Here is a 17,086-nt window from a genome sequence, read left to right on the forward strand (position 1 = left end):
AGAGCTACCGCACCATCTGCTAATGGCAAATTCTCGGGATCATTTTAAGATGATTTTTCCTTAGCAAAAATATCAAGGCATCAATAATTTCCGTGTTATAAGCGATTTAAAAGCGTGTTAAAAGCGATTTAAACTAAATTTTATAGAGAGTTAAAACTACATTCATTTGTTAAGAGGATGTCGGACCGTCCTGTTTTACCGACCTTAATAATTACATATTTGCTTAATATGCAAAATTTTGCACACAGTAATCATTTTTACTAAGCTCTGCTACACACTTTTCTAAATGTTCATCTTATATTTTTTCATGCATTTCCGAACGGAGATCTATTTTATTTTGTACATACAAACTGCGAAACTTTTATATTAAGTAAATATTGTTACGATCTCATGCAAGAAGACGGTAAAAAAACTGTAATTTTTTAGCTTTTCTTCGTTTTTAACATAAACTCCTAAAGTCTCATCTTTGTTCCGATGTGTACTTAAATCGTGGAAAAAGATTTCTCATTTTATGTAACCAATAAAAAAATTTCGGTCTGCAAAGCGTAATTATTATGGTTGGTAAAACAGGGCGGTCCGACATCCTCTTAATTTCAGATAGAGTTTACTTTAATAGAGAGAGAGAGAGAATTATAATTTAAGGCTTAGTTACAAAGATATATGATGGAAAATATTGAAAACTTGTAAAAAAATAATTCTCTTAACATTTTCGCTGAGGACAAATCATTTCCCGATGACGTCAAAAATCTGCTATTAGCAGATAGTAGTGGTAGATCTGAAACATCGTGTATATTCCCATACAGCACTGCAAGATTGCAATAACATTGCAGCAACATTTTTCTGCAAGATTGCAATATTGCAGAAACATTGCGAAATGTTGCTGCAACGTTGTTATGATATTGCAGCAACAGTAAAATGTCCGCCTACAGAAATATTGCAATATAATATTGCAGCAACATAGCAATATAATATATATGCAATAATGCTTTATGTATATTTATCGATATAATATCTTTAACATATGAAATAAATAATAAGAAATTAGGCCTATAAAAGTCAGGATCTAGCGTATATATAGTTTTTCTGTATTATAATAATAACGAAATTATAAAATGTAAATTTTTCAGTACACATTCGACTTCCTTCAGTGACAGAGAATATCTAAGAGAAATAAGAAAAAACTCAATTTGCAATTGTGTAAATTCACAATTTCTTTGTATCCGAAATATTCAGATATCCGGATGCAAAAAGATTGTGGTAAATTTACGCATACGAGTTTTTTCACATCTCTCTTGTCTTTATATAATCTCAAAATTTATTTATTAAAATCTGAAGTATCTTGCATATTAGAAAATTATTATCAAATTTTTGATTTTATATAAGAATGGAAACTATTATAAGAATTCTTAGTCCAATGACTAGTCCATACGACTTAAATTAACAAAAATAGTTATTATATTTTTTTAATCTTACTAGCCGATCTTTGTAAATTTTATATAATCATCATGACTAAAAATTAAATGCGAAATAGATAGCGCAACATGCGCCGCATAGTGGTAAACGAATGAACTAGCGATTATTGAATACTTCTTTTGTAATATTTTTGGAATGTTGCTGTAACATTGTTAAAGTTATATTGTAAAATAATGTCTTTGCAATATTTCTGCATCATTAAACTGCAATATGCAATATTACAATGTTGCAGCAATGTTGTTGCAAGCTTCAGTGCTGTATGGGATTTTTCCTACTTTTTTGTGCCGACTACGAGAGATAATTAATACATATTGTATTGTAGTTAAAATGATACTGTCCTATTTCATTACATGTATCTAGATAGCTCGTCATTACAACGAAAGAGGGGGACTTTGTTATCTTTTATATTACCATGTAAAGCGGTATTATCGCGTTGCCGTGTAACGCAAGAGAGATTGGAAAGTGAGACGGGACGGGAGGATATTTATGGTAGATACCGCGGATCAAACTTTTAAGGGAGACGCGTATAAATTGGGCACAGTTAAGGCTGTGGCTTATTTATAACAAAACCGTTGGCTAAGAACTAACAGCGCGCGGATTTATCGTCATAATGGAGAAAATGAAATATCCATATCATACAATGAAGAAGCAGTTCGGTAGCTTTTTCATATTTCATTCGTTTTGCTATTCGAAAATCCATTTGCGCGCTGTATTATTTGCAATTTCCATGTCTTTTCAAATTGAGGACTATACGACGCGGGATGATGTTCGCGATAAATGGAATCAGAGCAGATGATACCGGCAAATTAAATGGACGGCTGCGAATTGCCGGAGAATATAAGGATGCGGGATTATTCATTTAGCGCAATAAATTACATTCAAGTAACGCGGGGGTGTTTGTTCGTATTACGAGTAAGCCGATTAGACGGGACGGCGGAAAAACGTAGAATCAAAAAAAGATTGAACGTCGGTTGGGAGAGAAGCGCTTCGCGCAAGATACATTGCCGGACGAACAAGCATACACACAGGTGGAACTATCGATCAACGATTAATCGATAGATTAGTGCTATTGTATAACAGACGGTTGAATTAACATGGAATGTTTCCTTTTTTTCTTTCTCCATCTCTTTATATTCTTTTCAATTTTTTTTTCTCTGTTCTTCGGTCGCGCCTCTTTCGTCTTCATTTTTTCGAATCCTCTCCTTCTCTTCGTTCTTGATCATTTATCGGCTGTCTCGCTCGCTCTTTGATATTCTGACTGATCGGAGCGTACGCAGCCCGTGTGGGGCATTAAATTCAATCGGAAATAATTTTTTTCTCGTCGTCAGGCTGGCGCAGACAAATTGTACTTCCCACATGTCGGCCCCGTACCGAAACTAGGATGTTTCATCCGTTATTTAGAGCCCGCGTTCCATTCGCGCCCGAACTCGATTGCGATGGAGAAGAAATTTTCACAGCTGCATTGGTCTATTTAATCTATTGCGTGCTTACGATCGAAACGTAGAACGATTGTGTGCATATGTGTATACAAGATGTTTGTAATAGATCATGTAAATAAAAATGCGGCAGATGTGTGTGCTGTTAAAAAAAAGTAGGATTATTAATATTCTTCTCTAGTTATAGTGAAAAAAGAATTTATCTTTTGCTTATACAGGGTATCTCGTTTTATTTTGAACAATCAAAAATCTGGAAATCACAGGATTTTAGAAAAACTCAAAAGTTTCATGAGGTCGAGAGGGACATAGGATAATGCCGTTGATTTGACCTTGGATAGTTGTTTGAAGGTCACATGAAGATCACCATCAATTTTTCAAATGGAAATCCCCATTTCTCATTGTATATTCTTGTAGCTTATCTCAAGAGCTTTTCAAAACGCTATAATGAAGTATTTTTTCATTAAGTACTCTTTGAGTTATAAACAATTTTAAACAATTTTTATAAATGTTTGGCATATCGTCAAGCCGTTGACGGCCATCAATTCCAACATTTGATAGATTAAAAAAATATTAACACAATGGAGAGGATTTGAAGTCATTGAATACCGTGATATACTTTTCAAGCCTCGATAACTCGGAAAATATTTAAAATCCCTATCTACATTATACTTGACTGTTCAAAATAAAATGAAATACCCGGTATATATCATATGAGTAATCTCTTCTGCTCTTTCTGTGAGCAGTTGTTTGTTATTTTTGAAAGTATTTTTCCATCATTAACTTAGTAAAACTCGGTTATGATAACATATGTTTCTCAATATAAATTTATGATTATTAAAAATTTGCAAAATAATACGATATAAATATTTAAGTTATTGCCAAACTTGATTGAGTTTTATTGAAGAATTCGATTGCGAAGATAGAAAATCTATTTTTTATCCATATACTTAGTTTTCGATAGATAATTCCGATCAGAAGAACCGGCGAATAAAACAACGGAACTTAATACTAGCGCGACAATATTGTTAGAAATCATTGTTGGCCAATCGAGTTTTATTTTAAGCAGAAAACACGTCACGATGAATATCGTACGCGCACTGTAGTCGACGTAATGAATTTTTATTGCACATTTCGTAGACTCTGGAGAGAACGCTCGGCTCGCTCGTTGACTTTTAATTATCAACAATGTGATCGCGAAACTAAGGTAATACGCTACGAACAAAATACGGAGTGCCTTCAAAGTTTCAATGCAGTAACATGACAATTGTTTGGCACGCAATGAAAGGGACGAGCCTTCCAGAATAATACTTTGAAATCTTAGAATTTAAATTTTAATGAAATTTTAGCGAGTTTAAATCTTAATGAAATTTTTGAAATTCGATCGATTAATTTATTAATTTTGCCGGCCATATTAAAATGTTTGCGGATATGTTGTAACATAATATATAATATATATACGTATATGTGTAATGCATATATAAGGGTGTTTCATTTTAATCGCCTCAGGTAAATATCTCGAGAAATATGAAAGATAGAAAAAAAACGTTTCAGACAAAAGTTGTTTGGTTCGAAGGGGGACGTAAGATGGTGTCATTGGTTTGATCTTGAGTGAACGTGCCAAAATCATATTGGAATTCAATTTTATTTTTTAAAACGATATCCTCTATTTTTATTGCATATTCTTGTTGCTTACCTCGAGAGCTTTTCGAAACACTATTATAAAGTATTTTTTCATCAAGTACTTTCGTTCAAGTTATTTTATATTTTAATCTGATATTTTGATATAAAAATAAAATATCTCCTAAAATATTTAATTTTCGATAATCTTACCGTAATACTTTTATGCACAGAATAATGAGACAAATCAATTAAGGTATATAAAAAAAAAAAAAAATTGTTTTTAAGAAAAAGTATGTAATTATTTACAATGTATTTTTTTTAAAAACAATTTGTTTTTTTTTTCTTTACACTAATTAATTTGTCTCAGGGAGAAGTTAACAATAAGTATAAAATTTGCATGAATATACAAGCTTTTCTACATATAGGTTTTCAATATCATTCATAATTTGCGAATATTAATAATTCTAATATTACAAAATCTAATTAATAATCTAGTGTTATAATATTATATCTGATGGATAAATAATCAACAAATTATCATTCCCGATAATTTTTCGCGTATGAAAGTACCGTGTATTACAAATCACACTCTTCTGCGTAATGATACAATGGTTCATCGTGAGCTGTGATGTGATCTTGTAATATCGCTAATGGCCATGGGGCATAATATCTAGATCGTAAAATAAGTTCAAAAAGTATGATACTAATTAGCAGTACAGCTTTTTGCGTGATCGATTAAATTACCTCCGTCCGATAAAAGTTATCAAGGAAATTGTGAAAGATATCGTGATATAATGTACACGGGCTTTGCTGAAGACTTTGTTAAATGCGTTTGGTGGAAATTAACTGTGATTTGCCAATTTTATGCAAAATACTTTATCCATTAAGGAAACGGCTGTTAACATTGTTTATTAACTTGCTTTATTACATTGCTTGATGCCATAGAACTCTTGAATTCAATGATGATAAATTTTCTGATAAATATAAAATTTATTTTAAATCATGTTTATTTTCCCAAAAGTTTGTTTCTCGAAAAATAATAATCTATGTTTAATTTGGTTATAATAATCAGGAACTAAACAATTAATTTCAAATTAAATCAAAAGTTTTTGACATAAAAGTCGATGATGGAAGTTTTCAAGTACTCTTTATACGAGTTTCTCTTTGTATCTAACGAGAAATCAATTTTTAACATGGATATGAAAATTTACGATATCATAAATCGATGAAAGCTGTTCGCGAGTGATTTTGTTTGAAATTTTCCTATTAAATTAAGGATGTTTTGGATGTACAATAGTAGCAAAAACTGTCAAAATAAAAAAAAAACGTATTTCTTACATTTATACTGTTTAAAAAATCAAATAAATAAATCCGAATTATATAAAAAGGATTAAAGTATTACAACAATAATATGGTTTTTAACGTCATAAAAAAAAAAAAAATTGTTGTAATTAATATTTTTCCTAATTTGCGACAACAACTTTTGATTGTGAATATCGTTCAAAATTAACTGCAAGAAACAAAAGAAGAACGAGTGATTTGCAGAAAGAGAGAATATTTTTTTTTTACAACTATTAGCAAATAACTTTTAAACGAGTATAAGTGGATCAAGTTTTGTACAAATATTTATTAGAGTTTTCTTGATGTGAAAATTTTTATTTTGTTGACATTGTTTTTTCCTTATCAAATTTGTCAAAAAGTGCTACAATACGCGATTTTCTACAGGGTGTCCCCAATTTAAATGGCAAAACTTCAAGAGAGTGTAGGGGACCGAAAAACTAAGACAAGAAGTCCTTTAGAGATTTGCTCGTTTTCGCTCCATTTTAGAGAAAATCGCAAAAATTCAATCTCTCATTGTCAGTTGCTCTCTCGAGTCGATTGGCACCGAATAAACTTTCTGCTTCAAGGTTCCTTACATATGTAAACACTTGATGTTATCCTTTACGGTGCCAATCAATTCAAGAGAGCGAGTAAGAGATCGAATCTTAGATGCAGTGCACCAAATATCACTAGAACAATGTCTAGCTGCAATTAATGAGGTCAGTGGTAGATGTAACGCTTGCATTGCTGCAAGAGGGCAACATTTTGAACAATATCTGCATTAAATAGATGATAACATAAATAAAATGTAAATAAATAAGTAAAAAAACGAAAACTTGTTTCGTTTCTCTTTTTGTGATTTTCTCCAAAATGGAGCAAAGACGAGCTAACCTCTAAAAAACTTTCTGTCTTAGCTTTTCGATCCCCTACACGCCCCTAAAGTTTTGTCATTTAAATTGGGGACATCCTGTATAAGGATCAATACTAACTTTAAACTGAAACAATTTCCAAACCGTTAAGAGAATTGTGCTGGTTTTGCATAGATAATCAGAAGAAATAGTAGAACAGTCTATAAAATGCTTTCGTGCTTTTGTCAATGTTTTGACATATGACACATACATTTTTAAAGAACGAAGTATCGAAACATTTTTCGCGCCGCGCGTGTTTCGAATGATTCGACATGATACGATGAACGAGAATCGATTTAATTGTCATCTCACACTATATATAGAAAGACATCTCGGCTCTTATCTGAGACAATTAACAAGGCTAACGGGCGTCCGAAAATTCTGACGACCCGTCTCAACGTCGTGAATCGATGCCGATATTATTCCTCGACGATGATCGTTGGCCGTGTCGCTTCATAAATCGTTCGATTTATCGTTGCTGACTCACCGCGATCCGTTCGCGGCACGTTTGCTGCCCGCAAGGGGTACTCGCCGACCCCACCGGGCGGCACAGGTGAGCTATGGAGAAGCCAGACCTCGAAAATTGTCGAGGATATCCTGTACGATAATCACGGATATAAGCGACCATGATCCAGCAACTATCGTTGCGCCTCCTTTCTCGAGCGAAATATCGTAGCGTGGATTATCTCCATTTATTAATAAATTTTTATTTTGACAAGTAGATTGATAAATGTGTAACGTTCTTTCACGTGTGTGCGATATTATAAGCAATATTATTTTATATACCATTGTAAAGAAATCTATTTCAAATTCCTCACTCATTATTTTTCATATCTATAAACTCTCTTCTCGATTAATTTACAATACAGTTTTTAGGAGTTATGATCAAGCTTTTAGATAAAAACAAATAAAGAAAAAAAAAAAGAAAAACTTATTGCTAAATTAATTTCACAAGTTTATTTTATAAAAAGTCTTGATTTATCCAATTTTATTTAATTTCATGAATTCTTTTAAAGGTTAAATATTGCTACGTGTATTAAATTTTGAAAAGCAAATAATGCTCGATCAAATTATTGCTGTTGTATATAAAAAAAGATATAAAGAATTTGAAACATCATATATTTATTTTTATATAAAACGGAATATAAAATAATATTTTTAATAAAATTTAAATTTGTTATATAAAATTTATATAAATATAAATTATGTAATTTAGTTATAATATAAATATGAAGGCAAGACTGATAAAAACGTAGTTATGTAAATTTCTCCAAAATAATTTTCACGTATTTGTTTACTTGTTGATCAGAAGGAAATATGATATTTATTTTCGATATATTTTGTAAGCCAGAATAAAATGTAATTTATATATAAAAATATACTTTTTAACATCCTTTTTTATTTGACATTTGATATATGTATATATATATATATATAGTAATAAAAGTGGAAGCGTACTTACGTCAAAGTCAGCAGAGCATTTTACAAGATCCGGAGGATGGCCGGAGTATAACTTCAAAGATTGCAGCAAACCCTTTAAATAAATAGCCAGGAAATAGTAGACTATCGTACGACATATAGGGTTCATTGTCTTGTTTCACGAATCTCTTTCTGCTACGTTCTTTCTTCCTCTCGTCAGCGACACTATTCGCAAGTTCGCATTATAAGGCACTTGTAAAATATCAGATTTTAAAAAGAGGATATAAATAACAATAAAGACATATATATATATATATATATATATATATATATATATACAGAGGGTGTCCAATTTTAAAACTTTCACCCTCATAACTTTTCAGGATCAACGTTTGAAGGAAAACGACTCCAATAAAAGTTGTAGGGAACAAAGGGGGCTATCTAATAGTGACCTTGGATTTGACATTAAAGGTCATTTTCAAGGTTATTTGAAGGTCAACTTTCGTTTTTTAAATGGAACTCCCTATTTTTCATTACATATTCTTGTAGCTTATCCCGAGAGCTTTCCAAAACACTATAATAAAGTATATATTCATTAAGTACCTTTTGATTTATTTTATATTCTAATCTGACATATTTTGATATAAAAAATAAAATATTTCGTAAAATACTCAATTTTCGATAATCATACCGTAATATTTTTATGTACAGAATAATGAGACAAATCAATTAGTGCCAAAAAAACAAACAAATAATTGTTTAAAAAAGTACAATACATTGTAAATAATTTTCTTAAAAACAATTATTTTTTATACCAATTGATTTGTCTCATTATTCTGTACGTAGAAGTATTACGGTAAGATTATCGAAAATTAAATATTTTACGAGATATTTAATTTTTTATATCAAAATATGTCATAAAAATATAAAAATATAAAATATAAAATTACTTAAAAAGTACTTAATAAAAAAATACTTTATTATAGTATTTTGGAAAGCTCTCGAGATAAGCTACAAGAATATGTAATGAAAAATAGGGGGTTCCATTTAAAAAACGGAAGTTGACCTTCAAATAACCTTGAAAATGACCTTCAATGTCAAATCCAAGGTCACTATTAGATAGCCCCCTTTGTTCCCTACAACTTTTATTCGAATCGTTTTCCTTCAAACGTTGATCCTGAAAAGTGATAAGGGTGGAACTTTTAAAATAGGACACCCTGTATATACATCATAAACGACATTGTACTTTGGTATTAAGAGGGTTTTCAGCCAAAAAGGATATCATCGATTTATTGTATCGAGAAATAATATAAATCGCATATCTCTCTCAGATTATAATATAGTTTGCAGTTTGTGATTTTTTAGCAACATCTTGCTTTCTAATGACAAATCAATTAAATCGATCGCATTTTTTGACATAAGTCAATAACTCCATCTAATAAGTATAAAAATGTTGATTTTTGAATATGCATGCAATATATTAAATAATGCATTGTTTCTTATAACTTTGCACGTGCTACCGAGATTATCGCAATTTATGATTCCCGTATTTTTCAATACACACTACTGGAGAAAATCGGTGATTTATTTCCGCGCACAGGCAACAATTTCGGTCTTCTATTTTGGAAAAAGGAACCGGCATGCTGGGACGATGCATCGATCATTCTGAAAGTGTTCATGGGATCGATCGATCTTTCTAAATGGCCCGCAGTAACGCGCTTTACGGTGCATTTTTACGGTTTTCGGTCGGTGCAAAAGCTTGTTTTCTTTTTTTGTTTCTCTTCACCGGTCACGTTAGTCCGCTGCAGTTGTAATACTTTTTCTTTTTCCCGTTCCCGAAACAACTGCCGCGGATTTGTACAGTTGAAAAGTTGTTCCGGATTGTACCGGCAATGTTCATCTATCCCTATCCACTTGGCCAATAAAATATTTTACGAAGGAAAACGTGCTACACCGGCGTATAGCGAATCATCGTTATATTAATATTTTAACTATCTCACACATACAAATGTAAATCATATTTGTTTAAATTTAAAGAGGCGACAGTACGTGATTTTTTGCCATAGCGTATATATTCGCAGAAAATTATAAAATATTTTCTACGTTTGTTAATGTTGGATAAAAGCAGGCCCTTTTATTTATTAAATATAAAATGCACGGGTTTGACGGGTAAATAAATTATTTGATTTTCGTTGATTCTCACACCGTACTTAAAAACGTTCTGAAATTTTAAAACGCGTTATTAATAAATATTTCCAAACTCATCTGAATTTTTTATCATTAATTTATTTAACAATTATGTTTAACAAAATTTAATATAGTTAATATTTAGCAATTTTATCATTAAACACATAGACAGGACGTAAGTTTGAATGACGGTCTCGTTTCAACAATTCTTTCATAGTAGCTGTTTATCTGTATCGCCAAGTAATAAAAAAATGTCAGACACTGTGCACTAACAATTTCGATCGTAATCGATTGATGTCACCGACTTCCGATTAGCTACGAACGTTATGCGCGAGATGTCTGAGGACGACTGTGTTATGGAACGTCAGTCGTCTCGAAAGCCAGTCCTCTGCTATAAAGTGTAAAAGGGAGGGGAAGATGTCTGCTCATGCGAATCGTTTATATTCGGCATGTATAATATCTAAAATCGCATGCTCGATAGAACCTGTTGTAAATTTTTTTATTTCTGTCAGTATTAATTCGGATGTACGGTTTTATGTATACGAAAAATATTGATGAGATTAATGGACGACGTATGTTTAAAAAATATTGAGAATTATTTAGATTTAAAATCGATGTTTTGAAATTTTAAAAGAGGAAGAACAGAGAAAATAAAATTTAGAGATTCCTGAATGTCGACGTCTCTCGATATGCTGATATAAAAAACTAATCGCTATATACATTTAAATTAATGATTAATATTTTAATGTTTTACAAATTGAAATAGATCTTTTGATCTGTATTTTATATATATACTGGGTGGCCCATTTTAATCCATCCAGTCGAATATCTCAAAAACCAAGCCCGGAAGAGAAAAATGTTTCAAACAAAAGTTGTGTGGCTTCAAGGGGGCCATAAAATGGTGACAATGATTTGACCTTGGAAAATCATTTGAAGGTCATGTGAAGGTCAACTTTAAAATATTAAACAGAAACCCCCAATTTTTATTTAATATTCTTGTAGCTGATATCGAGAGCTTTCCAAAACACTACAATAAAGTATTTTTTCATTAAGTACCTTTTGAGTTATTTTATATTTTAATTTGACATATTTTGATATAAAAAATAAAATATTTCGTAAAATATTCAGTTTTTGATAATTTTACCGTAATACTTCTATGTACAGAATAATAAGACAAATTAATTAGTGCCAAAAAAAACAAATAATTGTTTAAAAAAATACATTGTAAATAATTTTTTTAAAAACAATTTTTTTTTTATACTAATTGATTTGTATCATTATTCTGTACAGAGAAGTATTACGGTAAGATTATCAAAAACTAAATATTTTACGAGATATTTTATTTTTTATATCAAAATATGTCAGATTAAAATATAAAATAACTCAAAAAGTACTTAATAAAAAAATATTTTATTATAGTGTTTTGGAAAGCTCTCGATGTCAGCTACAAGAATACTAAATAAAAAATGGGAGTTTCTATTTAAGATTTTAAAGTTGACCTTCACGTGACCTTCAAATGATTTTCCAAGATCAAATCATTGTCACCATCTTATGGCCCCCTTGAAGCCACATAACTTTTGTTTGAAACATTTTTCTCTTCCGAACTTGGTTTTTGAGATATTCGACTGGATGGATTAAAATGGGCCACCCAGTATATATATATATATATATATATATAAAAATAAGAATGATATGAACGCAAACACTTGAAAGTAAATTTGCTCTTCGTGCTCCCTTTTTATCATATTATAAAGATTCGAACATCAATGAAAAAAATTCAGACATTTTGTATAATGATAAAATTATATATTTGTTTGAAAATACAATTTTTAGATCAAGATAAAAATATATTATTGCATAGATAAATAAAATTATTTAAATGTAAGTTTTACAAATAAAATTATATTCTTCTGTGCACAAGGAAAAATTATCAAAATGCTTTATAATAATTTATCAGAAGCGTGACGTTTTATGTTTCGATAAGAATTATAAGGAGTCAAAATTCTTCTATACGTAAATGTTTTTAGGATTTTTTTAACATTTATTATAATAAAACGCAATATATTGCGTATATCATCGTGTCATCGTAATGACATTGGAAAGAAAGTTTGCTGCGCGTTAAGACTTTGTATCGGTCATGGCAATACGTTGGATTATGACATCAGAAACGAGAATTCATGTATATTTCAGAACTTATAAATTTTCTATTGCATCAATCCTCGAAATATGTGAAATCTTTTGCATATTATTAAAACAGTAGACTTAATACAGTAAATCTTTTCCTCATCTCTCTCTCTCTCTCTCTTTCTCTCTAAGTTTATCTTACACATATTTTCAATAAAAAATAACATTTTATAACAGATAATTAAATTTGACAGCTGTTTATTAATTAGAAGTAGAAAAGAAAATTAATGACACAATTTAAAAGCCTATTGCTTCGTATATTAGCAGTAGAATAGCAAAAAAGTTATTTCAATGTCAGGAGGGAAAAAATTTTTATCATTCATTTCATTATGTCACAATTCAATATAGCTGCAATGATTTAGAGTCTTGACGTAATCTTTCATGATGTTAATTGCGACTTTAAATTAGTGCGCTAAATTATAACGATTAACGCAGACAATTCTCGTTGATATTGAATTAACGATAAATAGCGCAACAAATATGAAGAAGAGGAGCAAGAGATTTTATTTACCTCACAATTGTCGCTACGAGATAACCCCAGGCGTGCACTCCATTATATTCTCTTTTAATTGATCAAGCCAACGTTAATTATTTTACTTAGGAAAGAATATGCGGCTCTCGGGGTCGAAGTTAGACAAATTTAATCCTGCGCGCGAAAGCGGTGGATTGAGAGACGAGATAACAAGAATAAGCTTAATTCTCGTCGAGTTATTAGAGTACGAGGAGAGAAAGGGAGAGGAATTGAGTTAGTTGAGAGCGTACACCGCGAGGATTATTGCGCGATCCATAAAATCCGGGCTGGACCGGGTTATCAAATATTTAGAAGAATTATCCGAGCGTATTTGACTAAAGATAGAGAGAAAGAGAAAGAGCGGGAGAAAGAAAGAGAGTAGATTCTGATCGCGCTTTATATATAGCGGAGTTCCTTGCAGCTGCCCACTTCAAAAGAGCCCGGGCAAGTGAGTCCATGGGAAAGTCTGTGAAACTTTAACAGTATCTTAAATACTTAACTTCCACCCGCATCGATCCTAAACTTAGCAATTGGAATTAACCGTAACTCTTCCACTTACAAATAGCCCTCATATTCGAAATTTCGTAACTCATCGTTCCCGTTTGTTGCGACAAATGCGGACAACGATTTGCTTACAGCAAAATTTAATCGCATGAATGTTTTCGTGAATAAAGTCGGGTAAATATCCTTAATTTTATTCTACGATTATTATTTTCGTTATTTTCGCTTTATAAAAAAAAAAAGAAAAGGTAACACTTTTTATACTTACTAATTCATTATCTATCAAACTTTTAAGATTGATATTTTCCCATGAGAGATTTTATAAAATTTCTCCTTTTCTCTCTCACATCTCATAAAAAAAAAAAAAAAAAAAAAGCGTTACTAAGTATTTGAAATCTATCAGTGACTACTAAAAATATCTTGATGAAAAGTTTTAAGCTTAAAAATATTCTTATAATGGACGAGTTTTATTTAATTTAAAAGTGAAATATATGTGTGCGCATCTCTTTTAATTGATTTATTATTCGTCTCTATTTTCTCTGTTATATTAAGAATCGAAGATTTTCTTATCAACAATCTGGGATGCTTTTCTTATTTTTAACATTTGAATTTTATTTTTCGTGCAATTTATTATTGCAAAATTCGACATGAACAATTGAAATGAATCACAATTGGTAGTATAAAGGAAAATGACTAGATTTGTAATGAATATATATGTGTTTATATCATAAATTATTCAATTGATAGAATGGAAGTTCAAAATAATTCTTTCTAATAAAACAAAAATTTAATAAAACTCAGTGCAAGAGTATTCTGGTTAATAAATAGATCAATTTTGATGTAAAATAAAATATTTGCAACGAACGGAACGTTTATATGTCACACATACAATTGATCATGACTCTAAATGTCAATACGTATAATGCGTTCCGTGATTAGTACGAGAAATTGGTTCTCGCGATACCTGAATTAACTCAAATTATGATTCACATACGCGCATTTCGGACTTCATTATATTAAACAATATTGATTGCTACTTAAGCGTTAAATGATTAAACTAATTATACACAGAAACGTTAATTCATAGACCGATAATTCTGCATCGAGATAAACATATTTCCAAAACTTATGCACGTCTGATCTTTTTTAAATTAAAAATACAAATAAAGTAATTTTACTTTTCATTGTATGATTTTTCTTAACTTTGAAATATCGATGCCACCTCAAAATGTAGTAGCGAGCCATTTTTTTCTCTTGTAAATTGCAACAAAGTAAATAACAAATTTTAATCCTAATGAATTTTCAAGTTTGTCAATAAAAGGATTTAGAAAATGCTAATAAATTTTAATTTACGCACGCAAATTTTATCGTCGATAACTGCGAGTGGGAAAGGGAAAAAGAAGAAAAGAGAATGAACGTAGAACAATTAGAGTTTATTTTGTTAACCAATTATCGCGGCTAATTCTCCACGGCGTGCTTTCAACACGCGATATTCTGTACTTGACCCGTTAAACGCATAAATTTGACAGGCAAGTCGATCTTTAATGGATCTATTGTGCCGACAATATCATGCAGACGCCAAGCTCTTGCCGTTTCCCGTCTACATTCCCTCCCCTTTTTCCACCCATTAATTCCACCGGTTTCGAGTATCAGAATAAAACAATCTGTCAATTTGGCACGCGCAATTTTTATGATGCCGTATATGACATCTGTCCATTAAATCTCGCCCATCGAACATCTCGTCATCTTTCGACTGTCGAATCCAAGCGATTTAATATCGCGAATTTTTTCACCGTCACCAAATTGTTCTCGGATTTCACGTTTGAAATGCCGGACGAAGCTGAAAGAAGTTTATCGAATGGGCAATTTTCATGTGAAACGTATATTGAGTCCCATACAGCACTAAAGCTTGCAACAATATTGCTGCAACATTGCAATATTGCATATTGTAGTTTAATGTTGCAGAAATATTACAAAGACATTATTTTACGATATAACTTTAGTAATGTTACAGCAACATTCCAAAAATATTGCAAAGAAAGTATTCGATAATCGCTAGTTCATTCGTTTACCGCTATGCGGCACATATTGCTATCTATTCCGCATTTAATTTTTAGTCACGATGATTATATAAAGTTTACAAAGAGCGACTAATGAGATTAAAGATATAATAACTATTTTTGTTAGCTTAAATTGTATGATATAACCCCAACACAGGGGCCTCAGACATTGGACTAAGAATTCTTTTAATAGTTTCCATTCTTATATAAAATCAAAAATTTGATAATAATTTTTTAACATGCAAGATACTTCAGATTTTAATAAATAAATTTTGAGATTATATGAAGACAAGAGAGATGTGAAAAAACTTGTATGCGTAAATCCACCACAATCTTTTTGCATATCTGAATATTTCGGATACAGAGATTGTGAATTTACAAAATTGCAAATTGAGTTTTTTCTTATTTCTCTTAAATATTCTTTGTCACTGAAGGAAGTCGAATGTGTACCGAAAAATTTACAATTTATAATTTCGTTATTATTATAATACAGAAAATCTATATACACACTAAATCCTGATTCTTATATGCCTAATTTCTTATTATTTTTTTCATATGTTAAAGATATTATATACATAAAGCATTATTGCATATATATTATATTGCCATGTTGCTACAATATTATATTGCAATATTTCTGTAGGCGGACATTTTACTGTTGCTGCAATATCATAACAACGTTGCAGCAACATTTCGTAATGTTTCTGCAATATTGCAATCTTGCAGAAAAATGTTGCTGCAATGTTGTTGCAATCTTGCGGTGCTGTATGGGGTGTCTTTACATTAAATCTGACGCGTATAAAAACCATTCGACTCATTGATTTAAAAAAAATGATACGAAGATGCTATTTCGATTGTATAAATTATGTTGTCTTTAAAAATAATAATATCGAATATTAAGAAAAACCTTTTGCGAGTACAATGTATTGTAGAATAGTAGATAGAGTACAAAAACTCTTTGTGGGCTCCATTAAACTCATAACGGATGCGTATTTGTGCGTGTATGTCATTTTGATAAATGTATCCTACTGTAAATGTATTTTATTTTGATATTACGCGTGCGTATTAATACTTGTTTATAGCACAAGATTGCGTGATTAAAGATCCAATTAAGATTGATCCAGCCAAAGGTAGTTGTCGTGGTATAACTATACGTAAACAGCAATCATGATGAATACGCAAATAAGCAAGAGAGACTCAACTACTGAAATTAAAGGAATAATAATATTACCAACGAGGCGAGGTGAGAGACTAATTAATTAAATCGTCTGCCACGAAGAAGAAACGAACAACCAATCCAATTAAAATTACATTTGACGGACATCTTGTAAATGTGTGCGGAAAATAAAATGTATGTGTAAAAGCTTTGCGCCACGTCCCTCACTGAATACTCAAGAATCTCCTATCAACGCGTTACGTGTTATGCATGTGACGAATTAATCAAATATATTAAGAGAAAGTTGTAGT

General features: G+C 30.9%; 1 protein-coding gene across 1 annotated transcript in view; it reads right to left on the minus strand.

Annotated features, from left to right (window-relative positions):
• Mp (collagen XV/XVIII-type protein multiplexin) overlaps nt 1-17,086 on the minus strand; it is a 335,627-nt gene that overhangs the window by 47,105 nt on the left and 271,436 nt on the right. Inside the window, exon 5 of the mRNA XM_070300508.1 lies at nt 8,220-8,291. Coding sequence (XP_070156609.1) covers nt 8,220-8,291 — 72 coding nt within the window. The remainder of the gene's footprint in view (nt 1-8,219; nt 8,292-17,086) is intronic.

Source organism: Polyergus mexicanus, unplaced genomic scaffold (assembly GCF_030449975.1).
Source record: "Polyergus mexicanus isolate NDT 795.1 unplaced genomic scaffold, iyPolMexi1.0 SCAF_8, whole genome shotgun sequence".
NCBI lineage: Eukaryota > Metazoa > Arthropoda > Insecta > Hymenoptera > Formicidae > Polyergus > Polyergus mexicanus.